Here is a 13,135-nt window from a genome sequence, read left to right as displayed (position 1 = left end):
TATATATATATATATATATATATATATATATATATATATACATATATTACTGTAACGTTGATTTATGGTAGCGCAGAATCCAACACCACAACTTCCTAATGTATCGAATTTCGAAAAACTACTGTAATTTTAATTTCTCAGAACACTATTCAAAAAAAAGAAAAATCGTGCAAAAATGGAAGGTCAAACGTTAAAATCTATAACTTTGGGTTTCTCATCATAATCTGCTAAGCATCAAAACATCGAAGACTCTCGTCTGGATAGTTGAATTAGTTTTAAGACGGTAAAGCACACCCTTCTATTTATTCGTCCAAATCAAAGATCCAATGTATATATTGCGTATGCCAGGTCATCTTTCCAACTTTCATTACAAGAGGAAATATAAGCGTCTCACTATCATAATCTCCTTTCAGAAATAAGTGAAAATTTTAGAAGAAAATTAGAAAGCCTATCAGCCTATCAGCTGATAATATCATATTACTGTGATATAGTAAGTGCGCGTACTTGTCGATTCGAGTTAGAAACTGGCACAGTTATGCGATTTCGATACTTCCAATCAGTTATATTTTGCAACCGGAATGTTACTGGCGGTCGATTTAATCGGCGTTCTGATAACTGAAGTTCATCTGCATTACGCACATCGCCGCGACCTTTCGCTTCAAAACTACCAACCAAACTTTTGACCATATTTGCTGCACACTGTTCATTCTTACTATGGCAGCGTGTAACTTCCTCACTCTGAAATCAGAAAAACGCAGGGAAATTTATAAATAAAAAATATTGCTCATGATAAACAATGACTAACTAATACGTTCACGTACTTTTTGAAAAAATATGCTTCTTTTGTTATAGATGTAACAGAAATTGTTTTGGTCAAAACAGCATTATCCGGGCAAAAACTTCACATAACCTCGTGAAATCTGAAATGGGCCGTTTAAATCGAATAAGGCCTAACTCGTAAAGGCACCATCGAAGTAAAAGAAAAACTCAACTGAATTCGATGACTGAAGAGACCAAACAGTCAAACACCAACAAAAACTCACATCCATAGCATTCCTATCACATTTGTCCAGTATACGACGGAAACGTACTGAATCAACAGGCTCAGCTGATGTCGATGATGAAATATCAAACTGATTTCTTTTCTTGAAAGCATGTAACATACCTAAAGTAGCAATGGTAAAACACAAGTAAATATCTTGACATTAATAACCCATGTATCATTTTTTAGCGAGTATTAATACTGTATTTCCATTGTCGCTGGAACTGCATTTGAATCAGAATGCGACAGAAATCTTATGCAATGAATACTTAATCAATTTCAAATAAAGTGGTTTTGGAAAAAAATAATTGCTTCACTTCTTTTTGCTTCGACAGCTGCAGTGCAAGGCTTATATTCTTCCTCATACCCTATGCATGCCTAAATAAAAATAGAGAAACAGCTATTTCATACAGACAGGAAAAATTCATAGAAAATTGCCTTTTCAACAATATTTTGGAAGAAATTTTGCAAGGGTGTTCTTGGCACGGATAGGGGTTAAGGTTAGGTTATGTAACAAAACATCTCGATCACCGCTAAGTCATTAATCAAAAACAGACAAATATCACTAATTATTCAGAGACGCTTATGACTTCCAAGTAAGATCATTCGAAAAACAACCTTTGAAATATCCCTTATGCGGTCCTATTTTTTCTTGAAAGCTTCATAACCACTTTTTAAAGCTCCCAGACAATAGTTACAGTATTACTGCTTTACGATTAACAAGTGATGGCGAATATTCTCTGGACGCCTAAAGCAGTCCAAACGATACTTCCCACCATGTTTTAATTAACAGCTATGATGCAATGTTCAAAGAAATATTACAGTGAAATACCTGAATATTACAATGAATTATCTGACTCTGACGGGACCAAACCATAAGAATTAGGCAACTATACATATAATTATAGAGTCCAATATAGACATTAAATTTACTTTCTAGATAAAGTCACCTTCAAATGTTCTGAGCTGCTCCACAAAGCCAATATTTGGTGTAATACATCCTCTCTTATTTTTCACATGTTCCATTGCTTGCGAAAGTGCCCATCCATATTCCTAGCAAAAGGAAAATATTGATTATTAAAAAAACTGCCAGTCGGTAAATAAAACACTATCAGTATCATTTATTTATAGTCCTGGAATATTACTGCAAGACTGTAAGAGTTCTTCCGAAAACCAATTTAGACTTTCCATAATCCGAACAGTAAATAAACAAACAAGGAAAGCAAATTCCAGATTAAAAGTAAATATGAACGTAGCCACACCTTCATTGCAAAAGCTATCACTGTAGACGATGACCGGCTGATACCTTTTTTGCAATGCACTAATACAGCAACGCCTTTTTCCCTTAAAAAATAAACGTGAACAAAAACGATCAATACTATTAGTTCTTCATCAAAAACCCTGATTAGAAAGACAAAAATCTAAGTTCAAAAGATTAAAATGTGCTGAATTCTTACTTTGCTTCTTTAATGAACTGATTGGTTTGATTCCAATATTTTAGCAATTCGGTACTAGCCTCATCCGAAACACGTATCTTTAGATATTTTAAACGAGCAGGGAAAAAATTTTCCACCTCGTTAGTTACATTAACGATGTATTTAATTCTAAAAAGTAAAACGTTATCGAGAATTTACTCATACGCGCTTTTCTTGAACATCAGATGTAAAATTATGGATTGAAACGAAGTTGGAGTTCGAAATCCGTTGTGGAAATAAGATCATTTTCACTTACTTAAACATAAAATACGTTTTTTACCAAACTTACTGACCTATATCTAACCAAATTTTACGATATCATAAACTGCTCACAAAACAAATGAGTTAAAAAAATATTCAGAGTATCAGTTTTTGAGCGCGTCTAATTTACATACCCATTATTTTCAAGCCATTGCCAATCACATGCGTTCCATTCAGTACCCAAATAAAGGTAAGGAAAAATCTGTGATGCTGTATCCATCTGTCCCATAATAACCATCATTTGACGACTGATAAAATCTTTGTAATTATCCAATTTCATATGCATGCTCTCTTCTACCTGAACAGTTTTACCCTAAATTCCAAATTCTAAGTGGAAAAAGATGCACACTGTTGCGCCAGCACAAGCAATTATCAAGAAAGAAAATTAAAATCAACCTTTAAACGAATATCTCTACTTGTAACTTCATCCAAATCCGCAGTTTGCATCACCTCTTTCAATTGTTCATAAATTCGAGCTTCCACTGAACAAATATAGCGAGAAAATTGGTGAATATGAATGTAAAAAACAACATAACGTCTAATTTATGAATACAATCATGGAGAAAAAAATAATTTTATTTCGCAAAAAGCGATTACCAGAATCGTCATCACTTCGATAATCATGACTGAGCCGTTCCGCATCAGCACTTGTTGCTCCCAAATCGTTACTTGTTTTACCGGTACAGTATGATGTTGAACGTTCCCTTCAAATTTGAAATCACTTAAAAAAGATGATTCGAAAAAGTAAATTTAAAAAATCTAATGCAAACTATTACACAAATTTTGCCGAGGCCTAATAAAAGATTAAATTAGCTTTTCAAATAAATGATGAAAGCCTTCATATTTTAATCAGTGTAACTTTCGAAGCATTTGGGTTTTTTATTTGCTTCTTCGTAAATGCAATAACCGCAAAAAAATTGGAAAATTACTGCAATTATTTTACACTTCAAACAAAAAGTTAGAAATTAACAGTAGCCATTACCATCAAGAAAGGGAACTGTGAAATCTTATTTACTCTGCAAAATGATTTTCAAAATTCTATCCAAAGCCGTTTTCCGATTGATTTGGGCTTTTCTCGATAACAGAAGAAATCACCACGCAGAGCACATGGCTTGAATAGAAACAGGTTTGATGATGGATTAAAATTACAACCATCATAGATCAAGAAAAATCATGCATTGCAACTTAGTAACAAACCACATTGTGATTATGGCATCGTCCGATGATACTTGCTCATTATAATAATCGATCAAACGCTTCGCTGTTTTCCCAAACTGTTGCGCTGAACTTCTTGCATTTTGTGCGTCGATTAATTCCTACAAAATATTTGTGAATAACACAGTCTAGTTCAACATGAACTCCATTCAAGACAGCTGATTAGCTCCAAATGCAATTTCAAAAATTCATCAAATTAAAGAATTAAAAAATACATTAAAAAATACTTTATGTAATCTTTGAAACATGGTCCACATAGCTTGAACAGAGACAGGCCTGAATATATGTAATGATGAATCAAAATCAACAACCACACCACCATCACCATCTAAACTCACTCGAGTTGAAGCATAAACCGGAATAGTCACACCGATCCTGTAATCCACCTTGTTTAGAACGACTAAAAATTATCATCAAAAATCTGCTACTCTTAATGTATATAATCCATGAATCGGATCCTTCTGCAAAATTTTCAGTATAGCAGAAAGCTAATTTTTATTAAAAGCTCGATTTCATATTGTTTCATTAAAAACAGCAGTAGATATGTAGTTAACTTACGCGACTTTATTATTTGGAAGACAATCAAGGCCCAGCAAAACAACTTCTCGGACATTCTGAAAGTTAATCTCCCGATGACGTGTGGATGATACAACAGCTAAATAACGAGCACGGTTTATTGAACTGGTAGCCTCGACAGCAGCTGGCTGTAATCTTACAGCCATTGTAAGATTATCGTGAGGGGGCAATATATTTAGTATTGCTTGCAAATGTCCTTCAATTTCACCTGAAATATAAGAAAAGCCATGGAAGAAGCGCTATGTAATTCGATTTTCAATAAAGTTTAAAATACAGGGAAAGATATTGCTACGGATAAACTATTTTTGATAGCTTACCTGAAATCTCTCTATCCTATTCAGGCTCTTACGTATCTTCTACCTTTACATACTTCGCCATGAGTTATCTCTTATTTACTACGCTCAACCTCTCATGTATTTGTGTACCGTGTTTAATCTCCTATCTATAAAACGAGAAAATCAATATATCAGAAACAAGTAGTCTATAAAACTCCATTCATTATTTGTTAAACAAACACCCAATTTATACTTTCTGGAAACTTTTTCTCCATACACTGATTACATTGACTACAGAATGCTTGTTTTCGATATACTGACTTAAATTATTGATTCAAATTATCAAGTAAAGATAAAATGAACACCTACCACCAGTATTATGACATCCAACATTTGTACGATCGGGTTGCAATAAAATTACCGCAGTACCCTTCACGTAAAAATAACATTCCGTATTTGGAAATGGTTCTCTAAATGGTGGCAAACCACATTCTGATGCATCGATATCCTGAAAAATATTAAAAATATAAACATTACTCTTATAATAAAAGGAAATTTTGTCAAAACCCAACCCTCTTAAAATTCAAATTTCAGCGGTAAACGAGCATCAGTATATCCTTCGAATTTTTTCCCAGGTATTGACAGAAACGGGAAATAAAACTACAAAAAGGATGTACTTTGTTACCGTTTGATCGAAATTTCCATTTTCACTTGGTGTCGGTGAACGTTGCACCGTTACCAGTGACATTATCGAATTAAATCTGAAATAATTATAGCAGTAACAATACTTACCAACTCTGAACAAATACGTGTATTATAGTTTAAGAAAATAGGCAGTAGGTGAACGCATACAAACGCATTTAACCTTAACCTATATTTATTATAGCATCATGTCAGCTGAAGATAAGATCCAAACACAAATTATAAATGATTGATACATAATATCAAGTAGCATACCTTTACACTTAATTTACTATTTGTTACTTATTTTTTTAAAAGAAGAATGAAGTTTTGACTGATATCTGTCTAATCGTTTTGACGTGGAAAACTAAGTGAAAAGACCCACTGGAAGATGTAACAATTCACATTAACAATTTGAAATGTCATAAACTAATTAGCTATAAGAAACTAATAAATGTTTGTACACGATAAACAATGAAGGAAAAGTAAAATTAATCAGGAAGTAGAAGTACCAAGAAATCCCGTCGAATCACGAGAGAATTATAACAGGATCAAACCAAAAATTTCATTCTAAAACTTGTTATGCCCAAATTACATAAGTAGTAATGCATAACATTTTTACATGCAGCACACATTACTAGGTCAATAGTTAAGTGCTATACAAGTTAATGAACGCATAATACATGCTGACAAACATGTGCCAAGTGCATCGCAACGTAACTGTACAAGGGATATACCACACGCTGAAACGTTCGGAATCATTCATAATATAAATGCATTATATACTGGGCTTATTATAATTACATGTAGATACTGATTTTTTTATTCCGATGTACCCACAATGTGCTGCTTTATATCATAGACTAATGGAATTTAGCAGAATCAAAAAAGATGTTTGAAACGGTTAAACATCAAAATCTACCACCGATACTTTCTCATATAAAGCAACCATCCTACAATGCTAATCTCGCATAAAAGCCAAGCTAGAAATAAGAAACGGGGAAAAAGCAACGTAGTAATCTCGTAACACACGTATCAAACAAATACGTAAATTTAAGAACAGGGGAGTATTGGACAACCGCGAAATAACGATGGCTTGACACCATTGCATTTAACAAATTTACGAACTTTGAGAGGTTGTAAAGAGGACGATGCAGGTATTTAGCGGTAGACCATTGCATCAGTGAAAATTGATGAGTTGGGAGTTGTGGTGTACTCATATGCAAGTATTGTTTAACCTCTATTTTAGTAAGATGCATACGAATATCAAAAGCCATGAGATTTAATTTTTCGAAAATACCAAATACTTTACATCTTTCTGTTTAGTTAATTGTTTCATATGTCTCGCAATTTTTCACTTAACCTTACTGGTACTTCATCAATCTTGTTACCATTTCCTCAGGCTATTGTTTTATGAGGTTTTTTTTTCTTTTCTGTTTCTTACTTTATAAACACGTTGCTAACCTTTACAAAGGTATTGCTACTCCTGCTTAAATGCGACTGTATTGCTTTGAGAGGAAAGATTAAGCATATCATTCTGGCAGAGGTATGACTTCAAATGAAATATTGTATTGGGGCAAATTTCCGAAAAGCTAGATCATTCTAATAAGAGATAAGAATCGTAACCGGATTATCTATCTTAATCAATTCCGATGCTTTAAAATTTAGTCATACAAACTAACAGAATTTACAAAAACTATTTCTTAACATATTACTCTCATCTCTGTTCATTTCTATGAATCACATTGTTAATCTTCGGCGTAACATGCTCCTTGGTAACACAAAGTGTTGATCTGCATAGTAAAATTCCCCCGTGTTTCCTATATGCATCTAAAGGAAACAATATTACCTAGATACCTTCTAATTTGTCTTCCATCCTATTATACAATATTTCAAGGAGTAATAATATCTCAGGATGAGGCTCACAGTGTTAACCACCAAACTTCAGAACTGTTGATCATAACTTAATATTCCTTAAATATGGCTCATAACATCGTCAAATTATTTTACATCTCGCTCAATCACCAATAATTTCAACACTTTAACATTATTTTGTTAAGATCAAGCAAACAGTGTCTTTTTAATTTGAAGTCTCTGATGTGTTGTCAGTTTACCAAACCGCTAACTGAGCACACCGAAGATCGAGTTTTTGTGCAGGATATTTAAATTATCACTAAGCGATTACATCACCATGCGGATAAAATTCATTGTACGAACATATTTAAGCAATTTTAAGGGAAAAGATTTTTCTCCATGAGAAAAATAGGAAAAATCACAAATTTCTGAAGATATCGCACATTGTACAAAGCCACGGTATATATGATAGCTATGAACCAAAAATCACAGTACTTTCTTTTTCTTCCACAAGAAGCACGTGGTTAAAATAAAATTACATTTAATCATTTTGCCATATACAAATAAGAGCTTACCTGAATAAGTGTTAAGGAAAATCACTGACCTATTTTAAGTTATACCCATGCCCATAAATTAACTAGAAACTTAACAAATTTTTAACTTCCGAAACTTTATAACTTTTTACCATTCTCATTTTACGGCTTCTTGTCATTCCCTTAAATTTTACCTTTGAAAATGACCAAAAGAGAAAAAGAGAAGATGAAGCTTTCGGATTCGTTTATTTCACAATCGTATGTACAAAAACTACGGTAGCTCAGTCTAGAATATTGTAATCAACGAAAACTTAAATTGCCGAATTTTTTACTCCTAACAGTATTCATCTTCCTCACTCAAACTTTCTATACAGCCTGCTCTAAGATGACACTGGCAAATTTTACTAGAAAAGGAACCGCTAAATTCCAGAGAACATTCTTTACACGTTTTTTTTTTTCTTTCAAGTTATGAACTAAATTTACAATAACAATAAATACCAAGAATTTATTATGCGAAAAAAAGTTTCGTTTTTTTCGCTTCGAACTAAATCGTAATGACTATTTTTTTTTCTGGGTAAAGAACTAAATGGATGAATTAGCAAGCTGTCCAACTCCTTCTTTGATGTCTGTATTCACAGCATCCCTTGCTTCATAAAATAGGATGTATGCAGATTCACTGTTTTTTTGTACACCACATTCCGAAAGACCAAAAAAATCCTCAATCGCCATAGGATCAATTTTCTGGAAATCAACCATTTTTTGCAGCAGATACAAAAAAAGCATCAATTCTCTTTATTTCCCCCTCATTATTGAAAAATTTGAAAAATAACCCCAGCTAATTTTTCTCAGGAAACTCTCATTACTTGATAAAGCCCTGACCCTAAAAATGTAAAATCACTTACGTCAACGATGTCGTCATCGAATAGAAGCCAGAAATTATGCGACTTTACAAGCGTAATATAATGGCCACGATTTGGCGTAGAACCACAATGTACCACAACTGCACATAAATCATACAGACGATCCCTGTTCACTGCATCATCACTCTAAACAAACATTAAATTAATAAAATTAAAGCAAGGACATAATACTTTCAAGAAACAGTGTGGAAATGAATCCTGAGAGATACCGACACTGATATTATACATGACTATTAATTATTTCATATTTTGGATAAATTTAACATCATGCAAGACATGAAATACATTTATTTTCACATCCTACAGAGGTTTCACGATATAATTTCTTAAATATAATCTTTCATTGCAAGTTATGATTTTCTTAAAGCATTACTTTCATGCGAATCATTCGATCCTGCCAGGATTTTTTTTTTATTTTTATGATAGGACTTAGATTCTTTATTACAAACATCCAATAAACTTTTCTTACGACCACTGATATTAACACAAAATAAAATTAAAAACACAGAATGAGGAGAATGATTAAGGTTAAGAAATTCAAAGAAATATATCGACTCCTCTCAGTACGTCACTGTTTTCTTCAATTTCATTTTTCAACAGTGAATGAAATAGACATCCGGTGAATGGAGATGAACTCAAATATAATTACCACATTGAAAAGACGTAATTCAAGTGGGAACAACACTCGATATGACAATTTTGTATGGCGATTCATTTGTTCCACATATTTAAATCGTTTTAAATGCAGTGCTAACATCTGCGGCAATTTTTTAATACGCATACGTTTTTGAGCCTGCAAATTTTTGAAATTTCTGTCATAGGTTACAGATATTGTCACAAACACAGAAAGAGAAGCAAACAATGAAACTCTTACTTCCTTTAAACATGAAAGGAAAATGCTTAAAAGAGCAAGTAACACCTCATGTTTTGAACAGCAATTTTCGCAGTAATATTTTTGTTCCCCTTGCAATGTTTCCATGTCAGAAAAGACGCGTAAACAATGGGTAATTGATGCATTCTGTTCAACGTCAACGCTTAAATCCAAAAAATCTTCATCCTTGCTTGATACCTAAACATTGAAAAAAGTGGGATGCAATTGTCTCATCTAATTAAAGGTAAATTCTTATGTCAATTTTTACTACATGTTTCAGATGTTATAGACATCCGGTGCCACCCGCCCATTAGAAAATTTCGATAGCAGTCTCTGTAATTCATTTTTATAGCTTAACAAACTAGCTTTTTTACTGCACTTCCGACCAGTTATAGACACTTAAAATCAAATCAACAGTTCTTTCTTCTTTCGGGAACGACATTACACATATGAGAGATTTTGAAGACATAAAATTTCGGATGGATTTTGGAAAGGAAAAATTATGCAGCAAATTATATTTTAAATTAAAAAAACCGGGAGAACTGCACAAAGAGTTTAAACTAATTAAGCCTTCACAGAATATCAAATGTAGAATTTGTGTATTGTAATGAAAAATTTATTAAACCAGATAATGGATTTTGCCACAGCCACAGTTATAAGCATTCTTAATATTTGGTACATTTTCCAAGCTCTTCAATTCCCCATATTGCAAAATCTCTGCCCTATTTTCCAGATACAGTTCCCGAAATTTGACGTTTCCCTTCGAGAAATTCAAAAAGCAGCAAGAAATAATAGTAGAATAAGTTGATGTAAAAGAATACAAACGCACCGTTTCACAATTAAGGCAACGTGTTTCATTAGTTAAGGTTCCTTGGAAAATTTCTTGAATCCATGTAGCGTCACTTTTTGAACTACTCAAATTGAGGCAGATTAGATCAACTTGAAGAAAGAATACTAGTTCATTCTCTAATTTAACAATGTAAAAATGTACTGGCAAAAACGACAAGAGCTAAGCAGTAGCTATACTAGTTAATTCCTACTGCTAAATATGCAGAACAAAATTTTTTTTTACATTTGTTTATTACTACGTTGATTATGAAATTTTTAACTGGTTTTTAAAATTAAAAAAGCTTGAAAGTGAAAAGTTAAACAGCCATTTCACCTTGGTTGACAGAATGCCAGTGATTCACACGGTGGTAGGATAACACTGGCGCCTTTTCTCGTCATTCCATTTGTACGGAGAATTTTTTCCATCTTTTCTATCTTTTTCTCCTCAGCAAGCGTTTCTGATATTGTATTTAGCAAGTAATTTAGGAATTCGTGAGCATCTTGCTGCGAAAAATTATCAAATATACCTGAAATAACGCATAAATTACAGTAAAAAGCAATGAAAAAAAAGTTAAGAGTGAAAGTTCCCAAACTATTGCAAGGCTACAAGAATCTTTTGTTTTTTTCGTGAAACCTCAATAATCAAGACATTTTTAAGAGTATTTTTAATGCTTTAATATTTTTAACACTTTAAGCTACTAATAAAATTCGGAAATTCGCTGCTTTCTAAAAACACAAGTTCGACCCCTTCCATTCTGAATTAGTTAGCATTAACCAGTAACTTCATATCAAAGCAAAAGTAACTTGATTTTTTTATAAATTTTTAGTATTACAAGACGCAGAAGACTATAATTTTCTTATAAAATAAAATTTAGAAAAAGGCAACAAACGGATGATTCTTTCCCTCAACTGCGGTATTTCACCAGTAACTAGGAATGATTTATTTCCTTGCTGAATAAAAAGTGGATGTAAACATATCATGTACTTGCCATTTTCCTTTTTCAATTTGGTGATAAATCTTTTCGGAGCAATCGTACCTACTCGTTTCTTCTGCGTCGCAATGTTATGAAAAAGGTCAGCAAGACAAGTCAATAAATTTTCTTTTTCTCTTCCTGAAATCAGTAAATTCGAAGAAATAAAAAAGAGAAATTTATAAATGAAATGTGAATAGAAAGACACGTAATGGATTGGGAGGATACTAAACTGTCGAGAAATATTGCTTTAATCATCTTAAATAAGATGCCGATCATATCATACAACCTGATTCTTTATCATATGATTTCTTCAACTGTTGCTTATATTGCAAAATTTTTTCACGGAATGGGCGGCAAAAATAAAGCGCCTGAATAACCGAATTGCAGTAACAGGTATTACCGAACTGAAATGAACAAGCAAATAAGACAGTAAGTATGCAAATAACTAAGAAATTTATAAAGAAAGTAAATCCTAGGTTAAATACGGGGAGATCTGCCCATAAACTACCCGACTTAAAATAATTCCCTTTTTATTTCATCAACTGAATTCAATCAAAATCTTTAACTGCTAGCATCTTTTTAGTTTTTTGCAGAAATAATTTTAATACAAACATTAACTAGTCCATAAAAATGTTCATTGCTCAGTAAGTGATCGGAACCGATTTCTTTTTCCAACTGAGATGAAGCGTTAGCACCCTAAAATAAATCAGTAAACTTTCTGAAAAGCATGACTTAACTTCTCAATGCACTTTTGTTCATACCTACATCAAGTATAGTGTTACGTGAATGTAACAATGAAAAAAGGTAAACGAACGAAGGAATGGGAAATCTCGTGTTACATGAGTATGTGTAAGTGCAACATTCCCATTCACTATATATCAATGATAACGTAGAAATTTTAAAGCAATAAGAATTCCTTAATTTCTTTCCTCGGTGCATTAATGTTCGATGAATAGCTTTCCGATTAAATGTCCATGCGACGTCATTTCGTGTACAGTTTTCAACAGCTTATTTTGAACTGAACTTGCATGACATCCACCAAAAAAAGAAGAAAAATACTATAGAGGAGAAAAAGGAAGAGAGAAAGATAAAAAAGATGAACCATAATTAGGAAGAATAAATAAACGATACGATCAACACAGTAGTTTATTTTCGCTGTTTGCAATTATCTTTAGCTCTTCACTTTTGACCCTTCCACTTCGACCTCACCTTTCAAATAACTTCATCTCCAACAATCACCATTCTGAAAATTCAACAGTCCGGTGTTATGCATTTTACAAATTATCTTTCGCCGTAACATCATGTGATAATTCTCGACCCGCTATTGGTCGATTCTAATGTCGGACCCTTCGCGTAATTTCAATCCACGCATCAAATTACATGAAATGACGCTGTGCGTCCTGAATCCTGGTCTCCATTCCTGAAGAAGTATCCGGCATACCGTCACACTATTGCATATATGAAGGAGCTTATCCATAGCAAAATTTGGTGTGTACGGATGTATTATTTCTCCACAGTTTCCATACCAGTAATCCTGTATATATATATATATATATATATATATATATATATATATATATATATATATATATATATATATATATATATATATATATATATATATATATAT

At 32.7% G+C, this 13,135-nt stretch overlaps 2 protein-coding genes across 2 annotated transcripts; both read right to left on the bottom strand.

Moving 5' to 3' along the window:
- Positions 1 to 446: 446 nt before the first annotated feature.
- On the bottom strand, positions 447 to 5,611 carry LOAG_08171 (hypothetical protein). Its single transcript, XM_003143702.2, has 13 exons — positions 5,530 to 5,611; positions 5,214 to 5,352; positions 4,552 to 4,777; positions 4,221 to 4,368; positions 3,976 to 4,094; positions 3,376 to 3,482; positions 3,175 to 3,260; positions 2,913 to 3,076; positions 2,500 to 2,646; positions 2,305 to 2,386; positions 1,993 to 2,095; positions 1,044 to 1,165; positions 447 to 738 (listed from the first exon to the last, which is right to left on the bottom strand). The coding sequence occupies exons 1-13, from the start codon at positions 5,590 to 5,592 to the stop codon at positions 478 to 480; spliced, it is 1,767 nt and encodes a 588-aa protein (XP_003143750.1). The 5' UTR covers positions 5,593 to 5,611; the 3' UTR covers positions 447 to 477.
- A 2,695-nt stretch (positions 5,612 to 8,306) lies between these two features.
- On the bottom strand, positions 8,307 to 12,747 carry LOAG_08169 (ubiquitin carboxyl-terminal hydrolase 46; the record flags this gene model as incomplete). The annotated part of the gene is made up of 10 exons (XM_020447630.1): positions 8,307 to 8,653; positions 8,815 to 8,958; positions 9,482 to 9,625; positions 9,752 to 9,901; positions 10,533 to 10,617; positions 10,866 to 11,058; positions 11,521 to 11,643; positions 11,792 to 11,909; positions 12,118 to 12,201; positions 12,727 to 12,747. 10 exons carry the CDS (start codon positions 12,745 to 12,747, stop codon positions 8,495 to 8,497), a joined length of 1,221 nt encoding a protein of 406 aa, XP_020302160.1. The 3' UTR covers positions 8,307 to 8,494.
- Positions 12,748 to 13,135: the final 388 nt, after the last annotated feature.

Source organism: Loa loa (genome assembly GCF_000183805.2).
Source record: "Loa loa unplaced genomic scaffold supercont3.177, whole genome shotgun sequence".
Taxonomy (NCBI): Eukaryota; Metazoa; Nematoda; class Chromadorea; order Rhabditida; family Onchocercidae; genus Loa; species Loa loa.
The sequence above is the reverse complement of the archived record's forward strand: the minus strand, read 5'-3'. Positions and strand labels throughout refer to the sequence as shown.

Bases quoted from the DNA above. Each gene is read 5' to 3' on its own strand.
- LOAG_08171 (XM_003143702.2), bottom strand. From the start codon at position 5,592: ATGTCACTGGTAACGGTGCAACGTTCACCGACACCAAGTGAAAATGGA. The intron at 3,483-3,975 runs GTTTGTTACTAA...TCAAATTTGAAG, and splicing joins GATGCCATAATCACAATGTG to GGAACGTTCAACATCATACT. The intron at 739-1,043 runs GTGAGTTTTTGT...TTCTGATTTCAG, and splicing joins GTGATAGGAATGCTATGGAT to AGTGAGGAAGTTACACGCTG.